This window comes from Sarcophilus harrisii, chromosome 3 (assembly GCF_902635505.1).
Source record: "Sarcophilus harrisii chromosome 3, mSarHar1.11, whole genome shotgun sequence".
Taxonomy (NCBI): domain Eukaryota; kingdom Metazoa; phylum Chordata; class Mammalia; order Dasyuromorphia; family Dasyuridae; genus Sarcophilus; species Sarcophilus harrisii.
In genome coordinates, this window is record NC_045428.1 from 477770615 (window position 1) to 477794168 (window position 23554).

The 23554-nt window shown below is 33.5% G+C and overlaps 1 protein-coding gene across 2 annotated transcripts in view; it reads left to right on the forward strand.

Annotated features, from left to right (window-relative positions):
- DYNC2H1 (dynein cytoplasmic 2 heavy chain 1) overlaps positions 1-23554 on the forward strand; it is a 355585-nt gene that overhangs the window by 226254 nt on the left and 105777 nt on the right. For both annotated transcript variants that reach the window (XM_031961078.1, XM_031961079.1), the window contains 3 exons: positions 4026-4101; positions 7878-8086; positions 10766-10870. In XM_031961078.1, coding sequence (XP_031816938.1) covers positions 4026-4101; positions 7878-8086; positions 10766-10870 — 390 coding nt within the window. The remainder of the gene's footprint in view (positions 1-4025; positions 4102-7877; positions 8087-10765; positions 10871-23554) is intronic.

The following is a 23554-nucleotide window of genomic DNA, read 5'->3' on the forward strand; positions in this document are numbered from 1 at the left end:
TTTGGATTGTAAAATAACACACAAGTATTAAGTGCCAATTATGTGCCAGGCACTTAAGCAGGCCCAAAAGTTTCTATTATATTGTATGAGACAAAATGTAATTTATAATGTATATGCAAAATTATCTTGTGCATTGAACAAGATGTAATCTTCATTGATTCTACCTTGGGAGATCACTTTATGACAGTGTTCCTAATCCAATCTTCTTTGTTCAGGATACATTGTCACAGAAGTTAAAATGTTCAACATTTATTAAGTGCTGCCTGCACTGTTAAATGGTGAAGAACATATAGAGTGAAGATAAAAACTATATTTACCATTGTGGAGCTTAGTTAATGAGCTACATGTAGCATGTACCTGTGATACCCAAAAAATATACTTTAAGTCTATTAGAGAGGTACAAATCAAGTACTATGTGTAGTCTTAGAAGGTGTGATCACCCCTAAAAGAAAAATAAAGTTTTATGGAAGAAATGGTACCTGAGTTGGCATTTAAAGCATGGGTAGTAGGTCATTAGGCTAAAGAGGAAAGGGAAGGTATTTGATATTCAGGTGGAAAAGGTATGGAAGTAGGAAGGCAAAGTAGATAAAGAAGAATACAAGGTGGCTAGAACATAGAGTGAATTAGAGGAATTGTTTGGCGATAGGAGAGATATATTTGTGTGTGATTTTAGAGAGCTATAAATGTGATGAAAAGGAGGGAACTAATATTGGATGGCTACTGTTGGTTTTGTCAAAGATACCATGTCATCTGCTTTGTAAATGTGAAAGATTACAACATAGTTAGGAGATTAAGGAGGCTCCAGTAATTGGAACAATTTCAGTATGAGGATATTTTTAACAGTTTCAATGAGAAATGAGCAAAAAAAATTAATTGGAGAATAGTGGGGGTCCAGCAAAAATTAAGGCACTACAGAATTTTAAGAGGTGAAATCAGTTCATTTGTTGTTTTTTTAATCTTTCTCTACTGACAGAATAATTAGGAATCAGAATATAGCAAATTGAATAGTGGCTTGAGTTAGGAAGAAAGGAAATACAATCTTGTTTGACTATAATAGTTCTGTGAGGGAGGGGTAATTATTAGCTCAGTTTTACTTATTAACTCAGAATCTGAAGCTAGACTGGAGCTCAGGCTTTCTCAACTCCCCACTCAGATCTCTATCTACCTCATCACGTAGGAAAGTGAAAGTGATAGAAAATCATAGAGCATGTGGTGGAAAGTGAGACTCTGATCCAGGGCCATAGCCAGAGAACTTATGTATCAGCAGAGGAGGTGCTGTGAAGAGGAAGAAATATGTGGATCATATTGATTTTGAAAAAGAGGAGCATACTGATACCACATCTGCTGTAATCTTCCTGGAGGCCACTCTTCATTCCTGCCATTTTATATGACTAGGAGATGGAATTAACATAAACTTTCTTACCCGTTCTTTTTATTCCATTGTTGATTTATATACAACCACCTGTCGCTATCATTATTCACATGTATTTTTTATCTATTATCTTTTTACAATTTAATTCTGATCCTAGATTAAAGCAACACTCTTGTTGTTAACACAGTGTAAATTTAGTACCTAGATTCATAGATTTCATAGATTAGAAACTTAAACAAGCTAGAATAATATTTTTGTGGGAAAATTTCTGAGTTTAAAATAGATGCATTGAAACATTTGAAATACTGTCCATTGAAGTCTTTACCAAAGAGTTTATGCTGTAAATTGTTATTATCATTGGCTTCCTTATCTCTTAACTTGTCAAGTAAACTGACTTAGATACTTTTCAGATTCTTTTGGTCTCTTCATTATGAAGATTTCTGTCAGGTAAACTACATGAAATTATTTAGTTTGGGTTCTGTCTTATTTTCTACTTGTATCTCATTTTTCATTATCAGTAACTGCTTAGAATTGTTTTAATTGCATGCCATAGCTTTTCATCAGTCTTCTAGCTTTTGATATTTGCTCATTTAATGGTGAAACTATACAATGACGAGCCATGATCTGTATGATTTCATTTTTTATTATCTTTTTATTGTTATTAATCTGAACTCACCATGTCCAGTGAATATGTATGTAATCCAGGTTGATTCTTATCTCAAAATAAGTATTCATAGTATAAGGGCATAAGATTTCTGTGTAGTCACTTCTTGTTCCTGATCTGTTTTTCCAACCTTTTTGTCCATCTTCTCTTCAAACCTTTATCACCATTTACATTTAAATCTCTGAATATTAAAATATTTTGTATTTGGTTTAGTTCATTAGTCTAGGGAGCTCTCTGTGGTAGGCAGTCTTTTGCCCATACTGTTTGGCAATGGTTTTGCAATGAAAAATCTCAGAGTTTGAGAATTTATATTACTTGTCCAACATTACAAAATATGTCATTAGAAACAGAACTTAATACAACTCTTTTTAACTTTGAGGATCACTGTATTGCCTCGCAAAATATATGCTGATGTTGATTTAATTTACTTTTATTCTGTTCTTTGTAGAATATTTCTGACTTTATCTTGTGTAATGTTGGTTTATAGACTGTAATTATGTTGATGGTAGTCTTTTTGTAAAAAGGTTGTTATGAACACTGCAACATAAGGTGACCAAATATTCCGTGAAATGATGTTGCTTGTAACCTTGCGATGTGTGATGAAATCAATTCTGACAACTTTTTCAATTGCTTATATAAAGAGAAAATATTAGCCATCCTTCCATTTAGTTGCAACAGTATTCTGTCTTCAATCTCTTTTTTTAATAGCGAAAATTCAGTTTCTCAAGTGTAGTTTCTCAGTGGTTGGTCATTGGACAAGAATCTCATATTTTGAGTTTCGTCAGCTAAGTTAAAGTTTAAAAACTATGATTCTTAATACTCCATGCCATCTGTTACTCTCATTGTAGAAGCAGGAAGGTACCACATAGGGCTGAGGGCCATTTTCTATTTTACTCTGTCTCATAAGTTGCTGTGGCTCAAGAATTTACTGCTAAGTGTCCAGTCTTACATATCTGTGAGGTCTCAGACAAAGTAAGAACTCAGAAGGCAGACTCAAGCCTGCTGCTAGAATTTTATTCAAATTCTTTCAACAATAACAGAGCCTGCCAGAGCCGGTATAGCTTTGTGATTTCAGGCTTAACTTTATAATGGGGATGGATCAAGTTTAGAGAATAACATATTGTTGGCATTCGACTCATAACAGAAAATATGAAATAAATGTCAAGAGATAGGTTAGGGTTAGTTTTGGAAAGATTTTAAGTCTTCAGATCAGTGATTTTGTAGTTTTTTGTTTGTCCGTTTTTTTAATTCTACAAAGAATAATGAAACATTGAAGTTTCTTGAGTGACATGTTAGAACTTTTGTTTTAAGATGATTATTTTGGCAACTGTGTAGAGGATAAGTTGCTTGGGAACAAGGTAGATTGAGAGACTAAAACTTTGGAATCCAGGTAGAAGACTGTTTGGTAAAGAAGGCCTGAACTAGAGGGTGCCCTTATAATTGAAAGCAAGAGTGATTTCTTGTGAAAGGCAATGATTCTGTTTGCAGAACAAAACTTCTGTTTGTTGAGGAGGTAGTGAGAAGAGATCTGTAATAGTGTTAAGTGATTTAAGAAAGATTAGGGTACAGATTTGTTTAGTCACTAGTTTCTTTTTTGTTGGAAATGTTGAATACTGTTTCAACTTTAAAATTATAAGTATGATTTCCTTGTCTCTAGCCCCTGTTACCTTCAGTTTGTCCTCCAAAGCTGCCAAATTAATATCCCCAAAGCATCAGTTTTACCATATCACTCCTTTTTTTGGAAACTCTGATGTCTTACCTTTAGGATTATGCAAATTCCTGTTAGTGGCACTAAAATGTCTTTAGTTGGTTTTTTTGGAATATTGTATGTACATTGTTGTTCTCTTTTATGTAATCGTTTTTTCCAGACAAGCTATGTAGTTTCTCCTTATATGTATGTAGCATTCAAGTTTCTTAAAGGTGTGGACTATTGTGTTCCCAGTGCCTAAACTATTTAATTATTTTTATTTTCCTTTTATGATGTAACAGGGTTGGACCAAATTTTATGAGTTTTCTTTATCGGATCTTCGAGCGGGATACAATATTATTGACAGACTTTTTGATGGTGAGTACTGAATACATATCTGTTTAAAAGGCTACATTAAATGTCTTTATTCCCTTCCAAAAAATATCTGTCCTTAAACTGTTTTTCCAGATATTTTATAGGGAAATAACTCTGTATGACAGAAAGACTACTAGTTGGCTAGTTGTCTTTTGTTTTTGAAGAAGGCCAAAATAATGTTACTATGTTAGAGTAGAGTTACTCTGTGTCCAGCTATGGCTGATCAAAACAACATGAGCTCAAAATCCTCTGCCACAGTTTGGATACAAATAGTCCCTATGAACATTTAGGATGGTTTCTCTAACTTTGCACATCTCACATTTCTGAGGACATGCCATACTGGGTGGTTCTATGCCAATGTCTCCCATGTCATAGCTCAGTGTTTGAGAAACTGCAAAAAAAGTGTAGAAGACATGAAATAAGGCTATCAGACTGAAGGTCTATAGAGCTGTTGTGCTGATCTGGATAGTGTAACAGTGCCATGCCAGAAAACTTCCATTTGAATTGCTTCCATTTGAATTGTCTTAGGAAGATTATGAAGATACCTGGAAGTATAAAATACCAGACACTGAGATGTTTTCTAGAACTAACCTGCTGAGCATTCCAACTCTACTGCAGAAAGCACAACTCTGACCACATTATTCGAATGCCAAATGTACAGTTGCCAAAAAAAATATTTTATGGAGAACTCACACAAGGTGGTCAGAAAAAGCAATACAGGGACATTCTCAAAATATCTCTTAAATTTTTTAGAATTGATTATATGACATGGAAGACTACTAGCTTTGGAACTGGAGAACCTGAATTACTTAATATGACTTTGGACAAGTCATTTGATCTCTCTTAAGATTCAAGTGTCCTTGTCCTTAAGAAAAAAGTGGTAAAAATAGATGATATCTGAAGTCTCTCTAACTCTAAATTGTGAGACCTTCTTGGTCTCTGACCCTTTAATCAGACTTCCTAGGCTGTTGGGTCTTGAGAGTCTTGATTCATAGTTGGTTTGAAAGAATTCAAAGACATTCTCTTGTAGTCACAAAAGACTATATTAATGCAAAAATGAATGAACCAAACTCTCTGGGAAGAGTCAGGTAATTAATAAAAGTTTGGGAAAGCTTATATATTAAAATTCTGACCTACTGTCAGCAGGCTAATTAATGGGTATTCAGGATGAGGAACAGGGGCCTATGTGCAAGATCCAGGTTGTACTTTTAGCAAAGTATTGTCAATCACATAAGGAGCCAGGATGGAGTTTTAGCAAGGTCCTGCTAACAACTAGGATTTTAGCAAGGAACTCTCAACAGATAGGGTATTTTATTGTTCTGGGTTTAAACAATAAATGAGTATTTAGCTGAATAATGTTTACAAAAATGGATAAAAGGATCATCCTGGACTCTGACCCATCACTATGTTGGTCTCTGACTTAGCCTCCTTCATGAAATCTGGGTTCTAAGTGTGCCAACTCCTAAGATGAAGAGAGTTCACAAGACCATATTATCTTATCTGGGCTTTCACACACAACTAGGGGTTCTTTAGTGAAAATTGTAGAGATACCTTTATAGACTGTCAACTAGCATAGCAAGAGTCACTCCACCAGGTGCAAGCAAACATTCATGCTAAAAGTCAGCTTCATAGCTGCTCTAAAGCAATTATTACTTGACTATATGAAGAGCTACACTTTTACTTCAAATGAGCAAGAGGTCAAGATTTGACATTCAAGGGAGAGATTAGGACATTTCTTGAGGGTTTACCTATTGCAGTTTTATAATAAATTTAAAAACAATTCAGCTATGAATTCTGTGAGGATTTATAATAATGACTTGATTAATAGTAACTTTTAAAGATATTCCTATTATTGCCACCTAATTTGATGCCCAAAATAGTTATGGGGAAGTTATTTGGGTGAGTATTAACATATCTATTTACCAGTTGAGGAATCCAAAGCATAGGAATATTAACCTACCCAAGATAATCCAAAGAATTAGTAATATAGGCATGAGTCCTTACTAGGCTATACATTACCCCTGAACCATATCATTGAATCAAAATAAATAAGAAACCAGATATAACAATAATGCTGCGAATCAAATAGTGAAACCCCACTGAATGTTCATTTATTCAGGAAATGTTTCTTTGTGTCAAGGAAATGTATAATTATTGAATAAAATGCTTAAATAAAAACAAAGTAGAATAAAAACCAAATTGTCATATTTGAGTTTCTGCATTCATGAATAAAATAAAACCCTATCTTTAGAAAAGGGGATAAAGGCACAAGAGTAAAAGACAATTATTCTGAAGTCAGATTTTCAAGGAATGTCTTATATCTAGTCTTTCTAGGAGTATATTATAAGTTTTAAGGCTGCATTGATTCTTTTCTGTTCAACTAAGGTAACAAATAGTGATTTATCATTTGGCAAACTTCAAAGTAGATTTAGAAATATGAGTATTGATTTAGAAGAGTCATTGACAAATCCCACTTTGGAATTTAATCCTCTTTGAAGCCTCTGTTATCATTTCTACAAAAAGCAAGTGACTAGTGAGAACTTTGCTGTACACCTTTTTAATTCCCTTGAGGCCTATTTATATTTGTTCTGAGAATGAGATTACAGGAAGCACTTTCCTTTATTCGGGAAGTAACCACAATGTACTTTCTTGGTCTTCTTGTAATCAGAAGCTACAGTGGAAATGTTAAAAAGAGTAAAATCAATTCTGGATTATTCTTATGAACATTATTTGCTTCATCATTTTTTAGCTTCTAACTACTTCACAGCGCAATTATAGGTTTTCTCATTGTCAAGGTAGCAGGGTGGTATCTGTTGAGAGAACATAAATAATTTTATTATTCACTATATTAAAATTTTAAAACTAACTATAAGGTGTAGTCATATAACATATTGCAAGGCCAAGTGAACTTTTAAACATACCCACTATGTTGTAGCCTTCCTTCTTTTATTTCCATAAGTAATAGACATACTGATATGTAGAAATATGAATTTTGGTAAAATGATGAGACCATTTTTTTTCCAATAGAGGGTTCTTCATATCTTGTTCACCTTGTTTTCCAACATCCTCAGCATACTGCTTTTATTTCCAGGAGGTAGTTCATAGAAATTGCTTATTCTTAGACTTTCATTTTAAGGAAAGATTTCTTGATATAATTATGAATTAATTATTCTATTTTTAAATGTACCCGAATGCCCATAGCAGTAACAATGTTTTTAGGAATAATACTTGTAGTGTGCTTTCTGGAGCCCCAAATTGGGGTGCCAAAATGTACTATGCTTTCTAGAGCCCCCAAGCTGGGGTTCTAATATATACTGTCTGGACTAGCTCTCTGAAGGATATTGGGACCAGCCCGAATCTTTGGTCTTAGTGGAGGAGTAAAGAAGGCAGGAGACCCACGAGGATGGTCAAAGACGGAGTCCATTTATTTCAAGTCCTCTCAGATCTTAAATACCTTAGTATTATTACATCACTGCATCACACTAAGCATGTGCCAACTATAGAACCATCACATCACCACGTCACATTGCACAAGTGCTAATTATGGTAGTATTACATCACACTTATTAATATATAAGTGCTTCTTACTGTAAGTATCCCTTGCTTCAAGTAGAACACAGTTAGTCATGCCCTCCTTGACTTCTCAGGAAGAGTGAGAGCACCAGACATTGTCAGCAGGGTCCCTCTGGGCCTTATACCTTACCCAGAGTTCTCTCACTATCTACGGCCCTCTACAAATAGTAATTAAAATATATGTTGTATGTATTTCAAATTAACAGGTACCAAAGATGTTCAGTGGGAATTTGTACATGGTTTGCTTGAAAATGCTATTTATGGAGGCCGTATAGATAATTTTTTTGATCTCAGAGTTCTCCGATCCTATTTGGAACAGTTTTTTAATTCTACAGTGATTAATGGATCAGATCAGAGACATAAGAAAAGCATTTTTCCATATTCCATTTCTTTACCTAATTCTTGCAGCATTTTGGTAAGTAAAAATAGTTCTTTATAATTCTAATTATATATTTTATATATACACATATATAGTCTATAATTATAATATATACAGACAGACATATATATATATATATATATATATATATACATGAATTTTATTTACATTTTAAAATGCTCATTCCCTTCAAGAGCAAAACTAACATTACTCTGTTATATCACTTATTTTTTTTTACTGGAAAAAACAGCTAGTTTTCCTAAATACTCCTACAATTTCCTGATATTTAACATTTTTTGTTGCTAATGATGATAGTGCTGATGACAACAGTTACGAGAATAGGCACCTAAATCCTTGGAAGAATGAAATGTTTACTTGTTAGAAGTGTATGGACTTTCTTCATTTTTTATATTTACATCTCCAGGGTCCAGCATAGTACTTTGCAGATATTATCTATTTAATAAATGCTTTATCATAATTGCTCCAAGTAGTAAGCAACAGAAGTGGGATTTGAGCCCAATCCTTTGATTCCAGTGTTCTTTTCACTGGGTGTGCTATTACTATCTCCATGTAAAGATGCTCAAACTCCTTATGTTCAGAAGTTCTTAGGAATTTTCTTGTATTATTTCTTACATTATATTGATTGGGCTTGTTTTCTTTTCTTTTTCTTTTTCTTTTTCTTTTTGGACTTGTCATGTTCTTCTGGGAGACCTATAATCTTTAATTTTTGTTTTCTTGTGAATTCTGTCTTTGAAACTAATATGTTCTGCTTGCATGGAGATATTTTCTTTTAACATTGTTGCTTCCTGCTTCTTATCTTTTAGCATTCACCTGCTACCATTGCATTCCCAATCAGTTGTCCTCTATTTTGTTTCATTGACGAGAATTGACATTCTGAATTTAATTTTTTTTCTTTTCTGCCAATTATTTCTGCTCTATAGACCATAGATTCTTCTATCACAGTTCTCATTTGTTTTTTAGATCCGTCAGGAACATTCTGTTGTGGTTCCATAATCTCTTGGGAATCTACAAAGTGCTTTCTCTCATTGGGTACTAGTTTATTTTTTGCTTACTTGAAATGCTTATTCAAAAGATGTCTATACTATTTGAACTGATTTGGAATTCATATTCCTTTCTGTTATTAATATCTTTCCAGTTGATTTATCTGATTATGCTCTGTCTTTAAATGTTCTTCCTCCTGAGATCTTTGATATTTTCAGTTCTTTCCCTTTATGTCCCTCCTTACCCTCATTTCTCACTGTCTAGCTCCTTCTACTTTGATTGTTATTTCCCTAGTGGCTGAATGACAAAACTATTTCAACCTTCTCCCCTGCTAATCAATTGGCATTTCACCATCCTCAGTCTCTATTACAAGTGACTTCTGGGGACTAGCATTGGCTCCAGCTGGATAATGGCCTCTTTTCCTCAAACTTGATGGAGTTAAACATAGCCATACTTGTGTCCTGACCCAGTTCTCTCTGTTCCTCAGTTCTCTGAGCTTTTGCTTCTGTCCCGGCAAGAGCAAGATTCTATTTTGGTTTTCCTTGGCACTCAGGTGTGTGTGTGTGTGTGTGTGTGTGTGTGTGTGTGTGTGTGTGTGTGTGAAGGGGAACAGGACAGCTAGATCTTAGACAGGATAAGACACTGGGCCTGGAATTAGAAAAACTGAAGTTAAAACATAGTCTCAGAAATTTGTTGGCTGTGTGACCCTGGGAATATCATGAAACCTCTATTTACTTTAGTTTCCTCAACTGGAAAATGGGGATAACAATAGGATCTAACTCCCAGGGGTATTGTGAAAATCAACTGACATAAAAATAATATTTCCTGGTATAGAGTAAATGCTCTATAAATGTCAATAATTATTTATCATTTATTATTATTATCATTTTTTAAGATTAAGATTTTACTTCTTGATTATTTTGTTAATTTTAACATTTGTTTTATTATTATCTAAAACAAGTTGATAAGGTTGAACTAAACCCTCCTTTTCCTTCCAATTTCTCCTACTCCAGTTTAAAAAAGGGCAAAGCTCTATTACTACAGTTAATTGTAATCAAGCAAAACAAATTCCCATGTTGACCATGTGCAAAAAATAAATGTTTTATTTGCATCTTGAATCCATCACCTCTTTCAAGAGCTTGGTAGTATACCTCATCATTGGACCTCTGGAATCACATTTGAACATTGTATAGAACAGGTGTAGAAAAACATTAAGTTTTAAAAATAGTTTATCTTTACAGTGGTGGTATTATGGTATGAATTATTTTCCTAGTTGTATTTGCTCCAGTCTTTATCAATTCATATAGTTTTCCCAAGATTTTTCTGAAACCTTTTCTTACATCATTTATTACTGCATAATAATATTCCATTATATTCAAATACCATAATTTGTTCAGCTAGTCCTCAATTGATGAGCACCTTTACAGTCTTCCATCTTTCATTACTATAAAAAGTACTGCTGTGTGTCTTTTTCATAGATTCCTTTTCTCTTCCTTTGATTTCTTGTGCTACAGAATTAGTAGTGGTTGTGTTGTTTTAATAATTATGTACAGGTTAGTAACTTTTGGGGCATAATTTTAAATTGCTATTCAAAAAAGCTGTATGAGTTCATAGCTCTACAAAATATGCAGGATTTCCCTTTATTATTTTTTTCACTGATTAGATTTAAGAATGGATTTTATTGAAGATGTACTTATCCATTTTTATGCTTAGGACTTTCGTGCAGTTATTGAAAAGCTACCAGAAGATGATAAACCTAGTTTTTTTGGTCTTCCTGCAAATATTGCTCGTTCATCACAACGTATGATTAGTTCTCAGGTAAGCCTTTAAAATTTTCCTTGTTTTTTTAAAATGGTTATCACTGGCATGAGAACCCAGGCACAGCTAATAACTTCATTAATACTTTATGGATTTGTAATCTCATAAAGATGGGTCATTTCAATAGTACAGATTAAACCCTTTCAAATCTTCATCCTGTACAACTTTTGGCCATGTTTTCCCAGAAATCTTTCACAAGGTTTTCTACTAATGTGTTTATCCCCTTTCTCCAGAGTGCTTAATGTGTACCATTTGGGTTATATCCATTGAGTAAATTGCAGTTATGCTATTAGACTGATACAAATCCTTCTCTGTATCCTTCAGTGAATCCTCATTTGGCATGAACTAAAAGCAATTCACTGTCATGGTTGCATTCCTCTGATTTTTTCCAGATTATGAGTATCCTTCCAAAAATATGCCATCCAGAACATGATGCTCACAACGTAATCTGACCAAGGCAAAATATAGAAAGACCATAACTTCCTTATTCCTGGGAAATATGCAATTTTTAATATAACCTGACATTGCATTTATCTTTTTTCACCTGTCATTAAATGTTGACTCATATGCACTCAGTAGCAAAACATTTTAACATTATCTAAGTATATATCACACTTTAAATACCTTATGTAAATATTTTATTTGCATAATAGCATGTGGATAAAAGAACCTACTTTTTAAAAATTCTCAGCGAATTTACCTATTACATTCCAGGGGGAAAAGAGTTTTCACACTCTGAAGAAAAATATTTCTCTTAAAAAGTTGCATTACCTAGAAAGTCTGTGTCATTAGTGCCAAGTCATTAGTGTACTAAATAATAGTATTCATTCCCCTGTTTTCAATGAAGAGCTACTCTACGAATTTTATGATTCTGCGTATGAAAGATTCTTCCTCTTCTTGACAATATTCCTGCAACTGAGAGGTATTTCTGGTAGACTTATGTTTCTACAGAATTACAATTATAGAATCTAATGCATTCTAATTAGTAGGAATCAAATCTAAAATGTTTCCTGCTTTTCTCTCATTACTAAACAGTGGAAAATATTGACAAGCTTTTTTTAAATTAATTGATATATTACCAGAAGGAATGTAGGAGTATGATTGTTACCAGGAGGCACTGAAAAATATCTCGAGAGATTATGAAATTCTAAATAGAAAAATGAAGACTTTATTTAGGTACCTAAGTATTGATTTCATTTTTGCTTTCCCTTGAAGGCAAGAATTTTAGAAGTGAAAGGTAGATTTTGAAAGTGAACTCTGGAAGGTAGACTTGCTGGACTGATCCAAATATTGTTAACATGTGAAAGGAAATCCAGTAGTCTCAGATCAGGGTACAGAAAAAGAAAGGAGAAGGGTCTAAAAAATGTAGAATGAAACCAGAAATAAGTGAATTGAAATATATTAGAAAATCTGAATAGAGGATTGATCCTAATCAGTCAGGGTTGCTTGGGAAAAGAATTTCAGAGAGCAAATCACTTCTCAGTCAAGAAAGATTTTAATGTGAAAAGAAGAGAGGGTTTAGTCTTTAAGGGACCAACATCAACTTAGATGAAAGGTCCTATATTTATACCCATTTCTGGGCCAGGTATTACAAGTAAGTTAGTTCTTATGTGAGCCTTTAACTTCAAGGAACAAAGAAACAAGATGTGGTTGTCTATCCAGTTATGTTCAGGAAACTTGAGTACATGCTACACGTTATAGTGGTTGTAAACCAGGTTATTTATATATATGCCTCAATAGCCTTTGTTGCTAGGTAGAAGGTTCCATTGTTTCTGAGAATGTTTTCTGCAGGGCAGGGTTCAAAGCAAGGGCTAAAGCCATCCCCATCACAAGTTTATAAGCAAATATATCAACAGTGAGAGGAAAACTAAGTGAAATTCAGAGTTCAGAACAACATGAGAAAATATTATATTATATGCCCAATTTATTTTGTATATATTTTTCTTCATTTGTTTTTGTTTACATATCCCTCCCCAATGACTGTAAACTCCTTGAATACAAGACTTTTTTTTTATTTTTTTGCCCTTCTTTGCATCCCTATTACTTAGCATAGTGCCTGGAAATGGGTAGGTACTTAATAAAGACTAGTTGATTGCTTGATATGAAATATTTAATCATTGGCAACATACTTTCTTATTCTTAGGCAAAGGCAAACATGTATATTCATACAACCTTTGTGGGAGCACTTCTACTTTTTTTGTTTTGTTTTTGTTTAGTAATAACTTTATTTTTCCAAATACATGTAAAGATAGTTTTCAACATTCTCTTTTTCAAAACCCTCTGTTCTGACAATTCTCAGATGAAGAAATTGAAACTGTTTCTAGCCATATGAAAAGATGCTCCAAGTCATAATTAATCAGAGAAATGCAAATTAAGACAATTCTGAGATACCACTACATACCTGTCAGACTGGCTAGAATGACAGGGAAAGATAACGCGGAATATTGGAGGGGATGTGGGAAAACTGGGTCACTGATACATTGTTGGTGGAATTGTGAACACATCCAACCATTCTGGAGAGCAATTTGGAACTATGCTCAAAAAGTTATCAAACTATGCATACTCTTTGATCCAGCAATGTTACTACTGGGTTTATATCCCAAAGAGATCTTAAAGAAGGGAAAGGGACCTGTATATGCAAGAATGTTTGTGGAAGCCCTCTTTGTAGTGGCCAGAAACTAGAAACTGAGTGGATACCCATCAATTGGAGAATGGTTGAATAAATTGTGGTATATGAATATTATGGAATATTATTGTTCGGTAAGAAATGACCAACAGGATGATTTCAGAAAAGTCTGGCGAGACTTACATGAACTGATGCTGAGTGAAACAAGCAGGGCCAGGAGATCATTGTATACTTCAACAACAATACTATATGATGACCAATTCTGATGGACCAGGCCATCCTCAGCAATGAGATCAACCAAATCATTTCCAATGGAGCAGTAATGAACTGAACCAGCTACGCCCAGGGAAAGAACTCCGGGAGATGACTAAGAACCATTACATTGAATTCCCAATCCCTATATTTTTGTCCACTTGCATTTTTGATTTCCTTCACAGGCTAATTGTACAGTATTTCAGAGTCCGATTCTTTTTATACAGCAAAATAACGGTTTGGTCATGTATACTTATTGTGTATCTAATTTATATTTTAATATATTTAACATTTACTGGTCATCCTGCCATCTGGGGGAGGGGTTGGGGGGAAGGAGGGGAAAAATTGGAACAAGAGGTTTGGCAATTGTTAATGCTGTAAAGTTAACCATACATATAACCTGTAAATAAAAGGCTATTAAAAAACCCTCTGTTCCATATTTTTCTTTCTCTCTTCTATCCTTCCCCTCCCATAGACAGCAAACAATCCAATATAGGTTAAACAGATGCACTTCTTTTAAAATATGTCCATATTTGTCATGATGCAAAAGAAAAATCAGATCAAAAGATTAAAAAATGAGGAAAAAACAAAAAAAATGTGAAAATACTATGCTCTGATTCACTTTGTCTTCATAGTTCTCTCTCTGGATGCATTTGGCTTTCTTCATTCCACATCTATTAGAAATGCCTTGAATCACTTCATTGTTGAAAAGAGCCAAGTCCATCATAGTTGATAGTCACATAATCTTGTTGTTACTGTGTACAATGTTCTCTTGGTTCTACTCCACTTAACATCAGTTCATGAAGTTCTTTCCATGCTTTTTGGAAATTATCATGCCAATTATTTCTTAAAGAACAATAATATTCATGTGCCATAACTATTCAGTCATTCCCCAACTGATGTATACCCATTCAGCTTCCAGTTCCTTGCCACTATAAAAAGGACTACTAAAAACATTTTTCCACATATTGGTCCTTTTCCCTTTTTTATGATCTCTTTGGCTTAAAGGGCCAATAAATATGTTACTAGATCAAAGACTGTGCACAGTTTGATAGCCCTTTGGGCATAGTTCCAAATTGCTCTCCAGTATGGTTGGATTAATTCACAACCCCATTATTGTCATGTTTTCCTGCCATCTTAACCAATCTGAGAAATGTGAAGTGGTATCTCAGAATTGTCTTAATTTGCATTTCTCTAATCAATAGTCGTTTATTAGAGTATTTTTCATATTATTAGAATTAACTGATTTCTTCATCTTAAAATTGTTCATATCCTTTGACTGTCAATGGGGAAATGACTTTTATACTTAGAAATTTGAGTCAATTCTCTATATATTTTAGACATGAGACCTTTATCAGAAATAGTGGATCTAAAATTTTTTTCTAAGTTTTCTGTTTACTTTCTAATCTTGGTTGCATTGCTTTTGTTTGTACAATACATTTTTGCATTTCATAAGGTTCTCTAATTCTTTTGGCCATATCTTGTTCTCCTAATTTGCTTATAATATCATTCTTTATGTGTAAATCATGAATCTATTTCCAATTTATCTTGAGTTAGGATGTTGGATATTGGTCAGTGCCTAGTTTCTGCCATACTATTTTTCAGTTTTTCCAACAATTTTTGTAAAATAGTGAATTCTTATCCCAAAAGCTAGAATCTTTGAGTTTATCAAATACTAGATTACTATAGTGATTGACTATTATGTCTTGTGAACCTAAGTTATTCCACTGATCCACTACTCTATTTCTTAGCCAGTATCAAATGGTTTTGATGACAGCTGCTCTGTAACAATTTTAAATCTGGTACTAGTAATCCACTTTTCTTTACATTTTCCTCCATTTATTCCCTTGAAATTCTTGGCCTTTTGTTCTTCCAATTGAACTTTTTAAAAATTATTTTTTCTAGTTCTGTAAAGTTTGATTGGTATGGCACTAAATAAGTAGATTAATGTAGATAGAGTTGTCACTTTTATTATATTAGCTTGACCTACTCATGAGCACTTGATATTTTTCCAATTGATTAGATCTAACTTTATTTGTGTGGAAAGTGTTTTGTAATTGTGTTCATATTATTCTTGGCTTTGTCTTGGCGCAGGTAGTCTCCTAAATATTTTATATTATTCATAGTTATTTTAAATGAGATTTTCCTTTCTGTCTCTTGCTCCTGGACTTTGTTGGTAACATATAAAAATACTGATGATTAATGTGCATTTATTTTATATCCTGCGACTTTGCTAAAGTTATTGTTTCTAATAGTTTTTTAGTTGTTTCTGTAGGATTCTCTTAGAATATCGTCATATCATCTGCAAAGAGTGATTTTGTTTCCTCATTACCTACTCTTAATTCCTTCAATATATTTTTCTTCTCTTATTGCTAAAGCTAACATTGCTATGACCATATTGAATAGTAGTGGTGATAGTAGGCAACCTTATTTCACCCTGATCTTATTGAGAATGTTTTTAGTTTATCCCCATACCTATAATGCTTTCTGGTCGTTTTAAATAAATGCTACTGATCATTTTAAGGAAAACTCCATTTATTTCTATGCTCTCTAGTGTTTTAAATAGGAATGGATGTTGCATTTTGTCAGATGCTTTTTCTGTGTCTATTGAGATAATCATATTTCTTTTGTTTTGGTTATTGATAAAGCCAGTTATACTAATAATTTTCCTAATATTGAACCAGCTCTACATTCCTGGTATAAATCCTATGTGGTCATGGCATATTATCCTGGTGATAACTTGCTGTAATATCTTTGCTAATATTTTATTTAAGAATTTTGCATCAAGACATGGCTCTTTAAAACAATGAGATGATTCAAACCAATTCCAGTTGTTCAATGATGAAAAGAGCTATCTATACTTAGAGAGAGGACTGTGGGAACTGAATGTGGTTCACAACATAGCATTCTCACTTTTTTCTGTTGCTGTTTGCTTGCATTTTGTTTTGTTTACTTTTTCTTTTTTTTACTGGTTTAATTTGATTTTTCTTGTGCAGCACAATGATTGTATAAATATGTATGCATATAGTGGATTTAATTTATATTTCTATTTTAGCATATATTGGGCTACTTGCCATTTAGGGGGAGGCATTTGGGGAAAGAGGAAGAAATTGGAATGCAAGGTTTTTCAAGGGGTAATGTTAAAGAATTGTTTTGAAAAATAAAAAGCTTTAATTAATGCTGCTGTATTTGGGCTAAGGGCTCCCACTAGATTCCCTGCTCTGGGCCTCCCTGCCCAGGAGTGGACTTTCCACTACCTGACCTCCTTTCCCCTCTTCTCTATTGATACACTCTTCCTGAAGTCCTTCCAAGATCTTTTGTTGGTATATTATATGCTCCAGATGTTTGTAGATTTTGTCACTTCAAAATCCATTCAGAGGGTTAATGCGGTATTGATTCTGAGGGAAGCTGGTTCACTCTTGACCATCTTGGCTCGATCCTCCTCCTCATCTTTAAGTTAATTAGTTATCACATATCTAGGCACCCTTGTTATTTTCCAAGAGGATTTTGAAGTTGGACACAAAGGATAGCAAAGAAATGTGAGGGGATATTATCATGTTCTATATATTATTTACCTTCTTTTAAAAAAAAGAATATTTAGAGCATTAACAGAATTATTCAGATTGATAATCACATACAATAAAACTAATTCACTTCTTTTTTTAAAAAGTTAATTTCTTTCTGTTTTTACATGAACTTCATTTCTTTTTTTCCCTTTTTTTGCCTCAATTCTTTTTTATTATTATAGCTTTTTATTTACAAAACATATGCATGGGTAATTTTTCAACACTGACCCTTGCAAAACCTTCTGTTCCAACTTTTCCCCTCCTTCCCTCTTCCCATAGATGGCAGGTAGTCCAATCCATGTTAAATATGCTAAAGTATATGTTAAATGCAACATATGAATACATATTTATACAGTTACCTTGCTGCACAAGAAAAATTGGGTTTAGTAAATAACCTGAGAAGGAAAACAAAAATGCAAGCAAACAATAACAGAAGGAGTGGAAATGCTATGTTGTGGGCCATACTCATTTCCCACAGTTCTTTCGCTGGGTATAGCTGATATCTTTCTCTAGAATAGCAATGGAACACACTATCAGAACAGTTAAATATTTTAGTCATTTAAAAAAAACATAATTCCAAATTGCTTCCTGTAATTGCTGAAGCAATACACAATTTTGCTATGTTAGCAGAGTGATGGCTAGAATGCTGGGCCTGAAGTCAGGAAAACCTGAGTTCAGATGTTGTCTCAAATATTAGTTGTGTGTGACTTTGGACAAGTCACTCAAGCTCGATTTAGCTCCATTTCCTCATTTATAAAATGGCTTTGTACTTTGTGACCTTGAGCAATTATCTTCATATCCTCATCTAAAAAGAAGAGAGAATGGATAGCTGCTTAAGTTAGAGAATGGAAGACAGAAAGATGAGAGAGCTTTTTTCTTTTGCTTCTGTTTTTTTGGCGATTTAACATAAATTTGCATAGAACCCCCAAAAGTATAATCTTATTTTCTCTTTTATTAGCATCTGTAGCAAATGAAACTATAGAAAGTTAGTTGCATTAATTATGCAAAATACAACCAAAGGTTCTTATTTTATTAAACCTTAAATTGAATCTCCATGAGGCAAGACAGCTCAAAAAAATTCATAAAATTTAGTGATTAATACCAGGTGTGAGTTATTTAGTGCTTAGCTACCATTAACTGTAAGACGTAGTAGATTTTATAATGAATGAACATAATAGAATACTTCATGAATTTAAAAATTAATATATTCAGTAGTTGCAGTTTGAATTTCAATCTCTTAAAATCATATTCCCTTGAAAAATATGCTGATTCATGTGGTTGACATAGTGTGTACCACCTGTACAATTTACTTTTGATCTTGAGTAAAATTTCAACTTATAAATCACCAACATAAATTAAAATTGGCGCAGGTATGTGCCTAGAATATATATTTGTACCAAAAGATATAACAAAAGTAAAAAAAAAATACTTATAATGCAAGTATAATAACTTGATGTAGAAAAGAAAATATCATTTATTTTGTTCAGAGATTGGGAATATGATTCACTTTAATTTTTAGTGTTTCTTTCATCTTCATATAATATATTAATTTAATTGTTGTTGTCACAATGCCTCACTACTTGTTAAATGTCAATTACTTAGAGGACATTCACAAAATGTTAGAGATTAAAGAGAATCACTTTAAGTCAGTTAAACTATTAAACATCATAGGATCAACTTTGGTATAGCAAAGTTTAAAACAAACTGTGACTACCTTGATATATCTATGATCTCATTAATAAAAGTTTTCCCTGTGGTGGTACAGATTATAATACATTCGTACATTATTTTCTGTAAGACTCTTGCCTATGTCTTTCATTAATACCCTTTAACTTCTTCTCAGGGGGGCAGTCCATCCAAAGATAAAGGACTGAGGCCACTATCTGATGACATTATGTAGATACTAAGGAAGCCTGTAGATCTTTTATTGTTTTTTCCATGTCTCTTTCTACCCTTTTTTCTGGTTATAGATTTTCCCAAGAGTGTTCTCAATTATTTTCTGCAGTTTTTTATCGATAATATATTTACAAGCTGTTCACACTCGATGAACTTCTTGCCTTTTCGGTGATCAGCAACTTCTTTGGAACAATATCAATTGACTGATTTATAATTATATAGAATCCTTAAAAATACACTCCCAAAGAATCTCACGTATATTCTCTTCTCAGTACTCATACAGTTTCTACACTGGTTTAACCTCTCATCTTAATATTCTGTAATATCCCAATTATTTTTCTGTTTGTTTCTAGTAGGTTTCCTCTCCAGTCCCTTTTTTATCCAATTGTGATAGTACTAAAACAATATTCTCCTTTCATCAATTAAAATTTTTTTTTGTTCTCTGTTTTCTTTATAATAAACTATAACACCATCAGTCTAATATAACATTCTCTACAATCTGGCCCTTTACATACTTTTGCAACTTATTTCTTGTTGCTTTGATTTTTTATATTGTATAATAATTGTATTTATATTGCATAATAATTGGGAATGTCTCAGAGGAAAGGATCTAAGATTAAGGAAAACTGAAAAAAGCTTCTTGCAGAAGGTGGGACCCTTGTTGAGACTTAGAGCAAGTCAGGAGATGGAGATGAGAGAGAGTATTCTAGGGATAGGTGACAGCTAGTAAAAATGTTCATTTGGGAGATGGAGGTTCAGAGTCAGAAAATTCATCAAATGAACTACAGTGCTTTGACCTCACTTTGGTTTTATGTTTTGTTTTTTTTTTTACTCCTTTTCAATCAAACTGGCTTACAGAGTGTTCTTTGCATTTGACATTCCATCTCTCACCTTCACGCGTTTGCAAAAGTTGTTGATAACTCCATATGTGAAAAGCATTTTCTCCTCATATTCACCCAGTAATATACCTTCTTTCAAAGGATAACTTAAGGTGACACTTCCTACATGAAGTTTATCCTGATTTATTCAGTTGTTTGTGTATCTTTTGAATTAATTATATCCACTTATTTTTGTACATATACAACACTTTATACATATTTCCTAGGTTAATATAAGCCCAGGTTAAGGGATATCTGTGCCCTATTTTCTTGTATTTTCTTGTATCTTCAGTGCCTTTTACTTACCAGGTCCTTACTAGATATTTGTTGAATTGAATTGAATTTTCAAAACTTTTGTTTCAATGAAAACACTTAGAGTAAAACAGTTGTGCTGAATTTTTTAAATGTTATTCATGTCAAGTAATTTGCTCACTCATTTTTATAATTCTCTACCAATTAAAATGGGAAGAAATTAAGCTGAGAATTATGTGACAGTTACTTATGGCCATATTGCTGCTGCTAGGAAGGTGAAGGATAAAACCAAAGTCACTGAAGTCAATAATATAAAATGTATTTCTAATCTGGTAACTTCAGTTTATATCTATATACTTCTACTTGAAAACTCTCTTTTTAATATTCAACAAAAGTCCTTTGAACCATTGCACCTGCTCTTTTCAAGTCTTCAGAGCCCTTACTAATTTTGACAAGTAAGAAAGATCAATGAAATAATGTATTCGGTATCTTAAAATTCACTTTTCTAAATACTCATTTCCTTAACCCTATATCTTCTCTGTTACTTCTGAATATTTCAATTAATCTATCACTCAAGTAGCATTTATTATAGGCTTACTACATGCCAGATGCCATACCAAGCATTGAATTTACCAAAACAACAAGAACAACAACAACGAAATATACAAAAATATAACCCATGCTCTCACAGAGCTCCAGTGTAATAGAGAGATGATGGAGTGCCTTAGAGGGAAGGACCTAGGATTAAGGAAAACTGGGAAAAGAATCTTGCAGAAGTGGGACCTTAATTGAGACATGGAGGAAGACAGGAGATGGAGATAAGGGAGAGCATTCTAGGGATAGGAGACAGTAAAATGTTCAGTTGGAAGATGAAGGTTCAGAATCAGAAAATTCAGCAAATGAGCTACAGAGCCTTGATCTCACTTTGGTTTTATGTTCCTTTATCTCAAATGAGAGTATATTCATGTATTTTTGAAGAAAGATACTTCATATAACAAAATCTAGAAATAGGAGTGATCTCAGCTATGTGGTTTAGGAAGCAGTGTGCATATCCTTTCACTAGAGCTCAGTAGAGCTAGAAATAGATATAGTAAAAGCAATTTTGTCATAAGCATGAACAGAAAGAGAAACTAGATGGGGAGTTAGGGGAAGTACATTATGAACCTAGAAAAGAAATGTGGTATAGTTGGGATGGAAGACTTTGATTATCTTAACATCTGTTCAAGTCACAACATCTGCTCAAAACAAAATAGTTGATTTTGTTTTTGTTGTTGTTTAATTTGCCTGAATGACAACTTCATCTTTCAAAAGGTAAAGGAAGCATTGAAGAGGAATTATATTCTGAAGCTGATTAGCATTAGTGGGGAGGAACATGTGGCTGGGTAGAAATAATGTGAACTTTGGGGAGAATTACCTAGTCTTATAGTTGCGTGATTCAGGAAAGTCTGGATTAGTCTAATCTTTATATTTATCTCAAAGTTTTCAATATAATTTTTCTGCTATTCCAAAAAGGGCTACCTAAGGTTAGTTTATATGCCTTAGTGAGATCTCTGAAATAGAAGATATAAGGAGTTTAGTGTTTTGTTTCACAAAATCTCATATTGTTTTCTAGAATGGTTTAACCAATTTACACTGTCACCAACAGCATATTAATGATGGGCATCACATTTTTGAAAGGACACTGTTAGGCTTAAGAATGTTTGGAAGAGAGCAAACAATATGGTGAAAGGACTTGAGTTCATGCTCTGTAGAAATTATCCAAAGGAATTTGATATGCTTAGCCTGAAAAAAGGCAGTGGGAGCACTTTGTTCTCTGTAGACAGTTCCTTGAAGGACTGTGGTGTAGAAGATGCAGTGGAGTCATTTTACCTGTCTGTCTACTCAAGTTCTATTCTCAAATCATCTTCTGTGTGTTATCTCCTAACGTGATATACAACAATGTCCTTTCTGCAGCAAAGGTCTAATCGCACCTCTCCCTACCATGGGCTCTCCTTTGTCTCCAAGATCGAATATCAACCTCCCTTCTCCCTTCATCCCTGCTGTGTTATTTAAAGTTCCACACAGCTGGGCTACAACCAGGCCGCCTTCTCATTACTTATTTTTATTCATACTTCAATCCAAGCAAGTTAATATTGTGGTTTTCCACCCATATTCTGTCTCCTTTCTTTTAAACCTTCACCACTCGCCCTACCCCCAAGGGCTATACTCTCTTCTCACCACCACCTCTTAAAATATTCACCTGCAAAATGAAGAAGTTAGGCTAGATGGCTTTTAAGGACTGTTCTAGTTCCAAAACTACAATCTTATGCTTCTGGCTTCCTTCAACTTCAGCTTAAGTGCTACCTTCTACTTATATAAGGTCTCTCCTTATATACCTCCAGCTGCTAGATCCTCCACACTCCCCAAATATCTTGCAATTAATTTACACATAATTTATTTCTACTTATGTCTATGCATGTTGTGTTCCCACTCCCATCCCACTCTACTCTGGCCCCAGTAATATATAAACTCCTTGAGAAAAAAGAATTTTTAAAAATAGCATTTTATTTTTTCCCAGTTACATGTCAAGAAAATTTTAGCATTCATATTTACAAGATTTTGAGTTTCAAACTTTTTTCCCTCCCTCCCCTCTTCTCTTCTGAAGATGATAGTTTGATATACAGTTTGATGCAGTTTTATACAGGTGCCATCATGTATTAGTCACAGTTGTGAAATAAAAAATGAGTCACAGGAGGAAAAGAAACCATAAGAAAGAATAAAGTAAGTGAAAAAAATATGCTTCCTTCTGCATTCAGAGTCCAATAGTTCTTTAGCGGGATATGGTGTAGCATTTACTTCATGAGTCCTTTGCACTTATCTTTCATCATTGTGTTACTGAGAAGTATTGGGTCATTCATAGTTGATCATCATACACTGTTGCTGATACTGTTTACAATGCTTTCCTGGTTCTGCTCATTTCACTTTGCATCATTTTGTACAAATCTTTCCAGGTTTTGTTGAAATCTGTTTGTTCAACATTTCTTATGACACAATAGTATTCCATTACATTCATATAACCTGGCTTGTTCAGTCATGCTCCAATTGATGGCCATCTTTTCAGTTTTCAATTATTTGCCATCATGAAAAGGAATACTATAAATATTTTTGCACAAGTAGGTCCTTTTTCCTTTTTTTAAAATCTCTTGGGGATACAAACCTAGTAATGGTATTTATT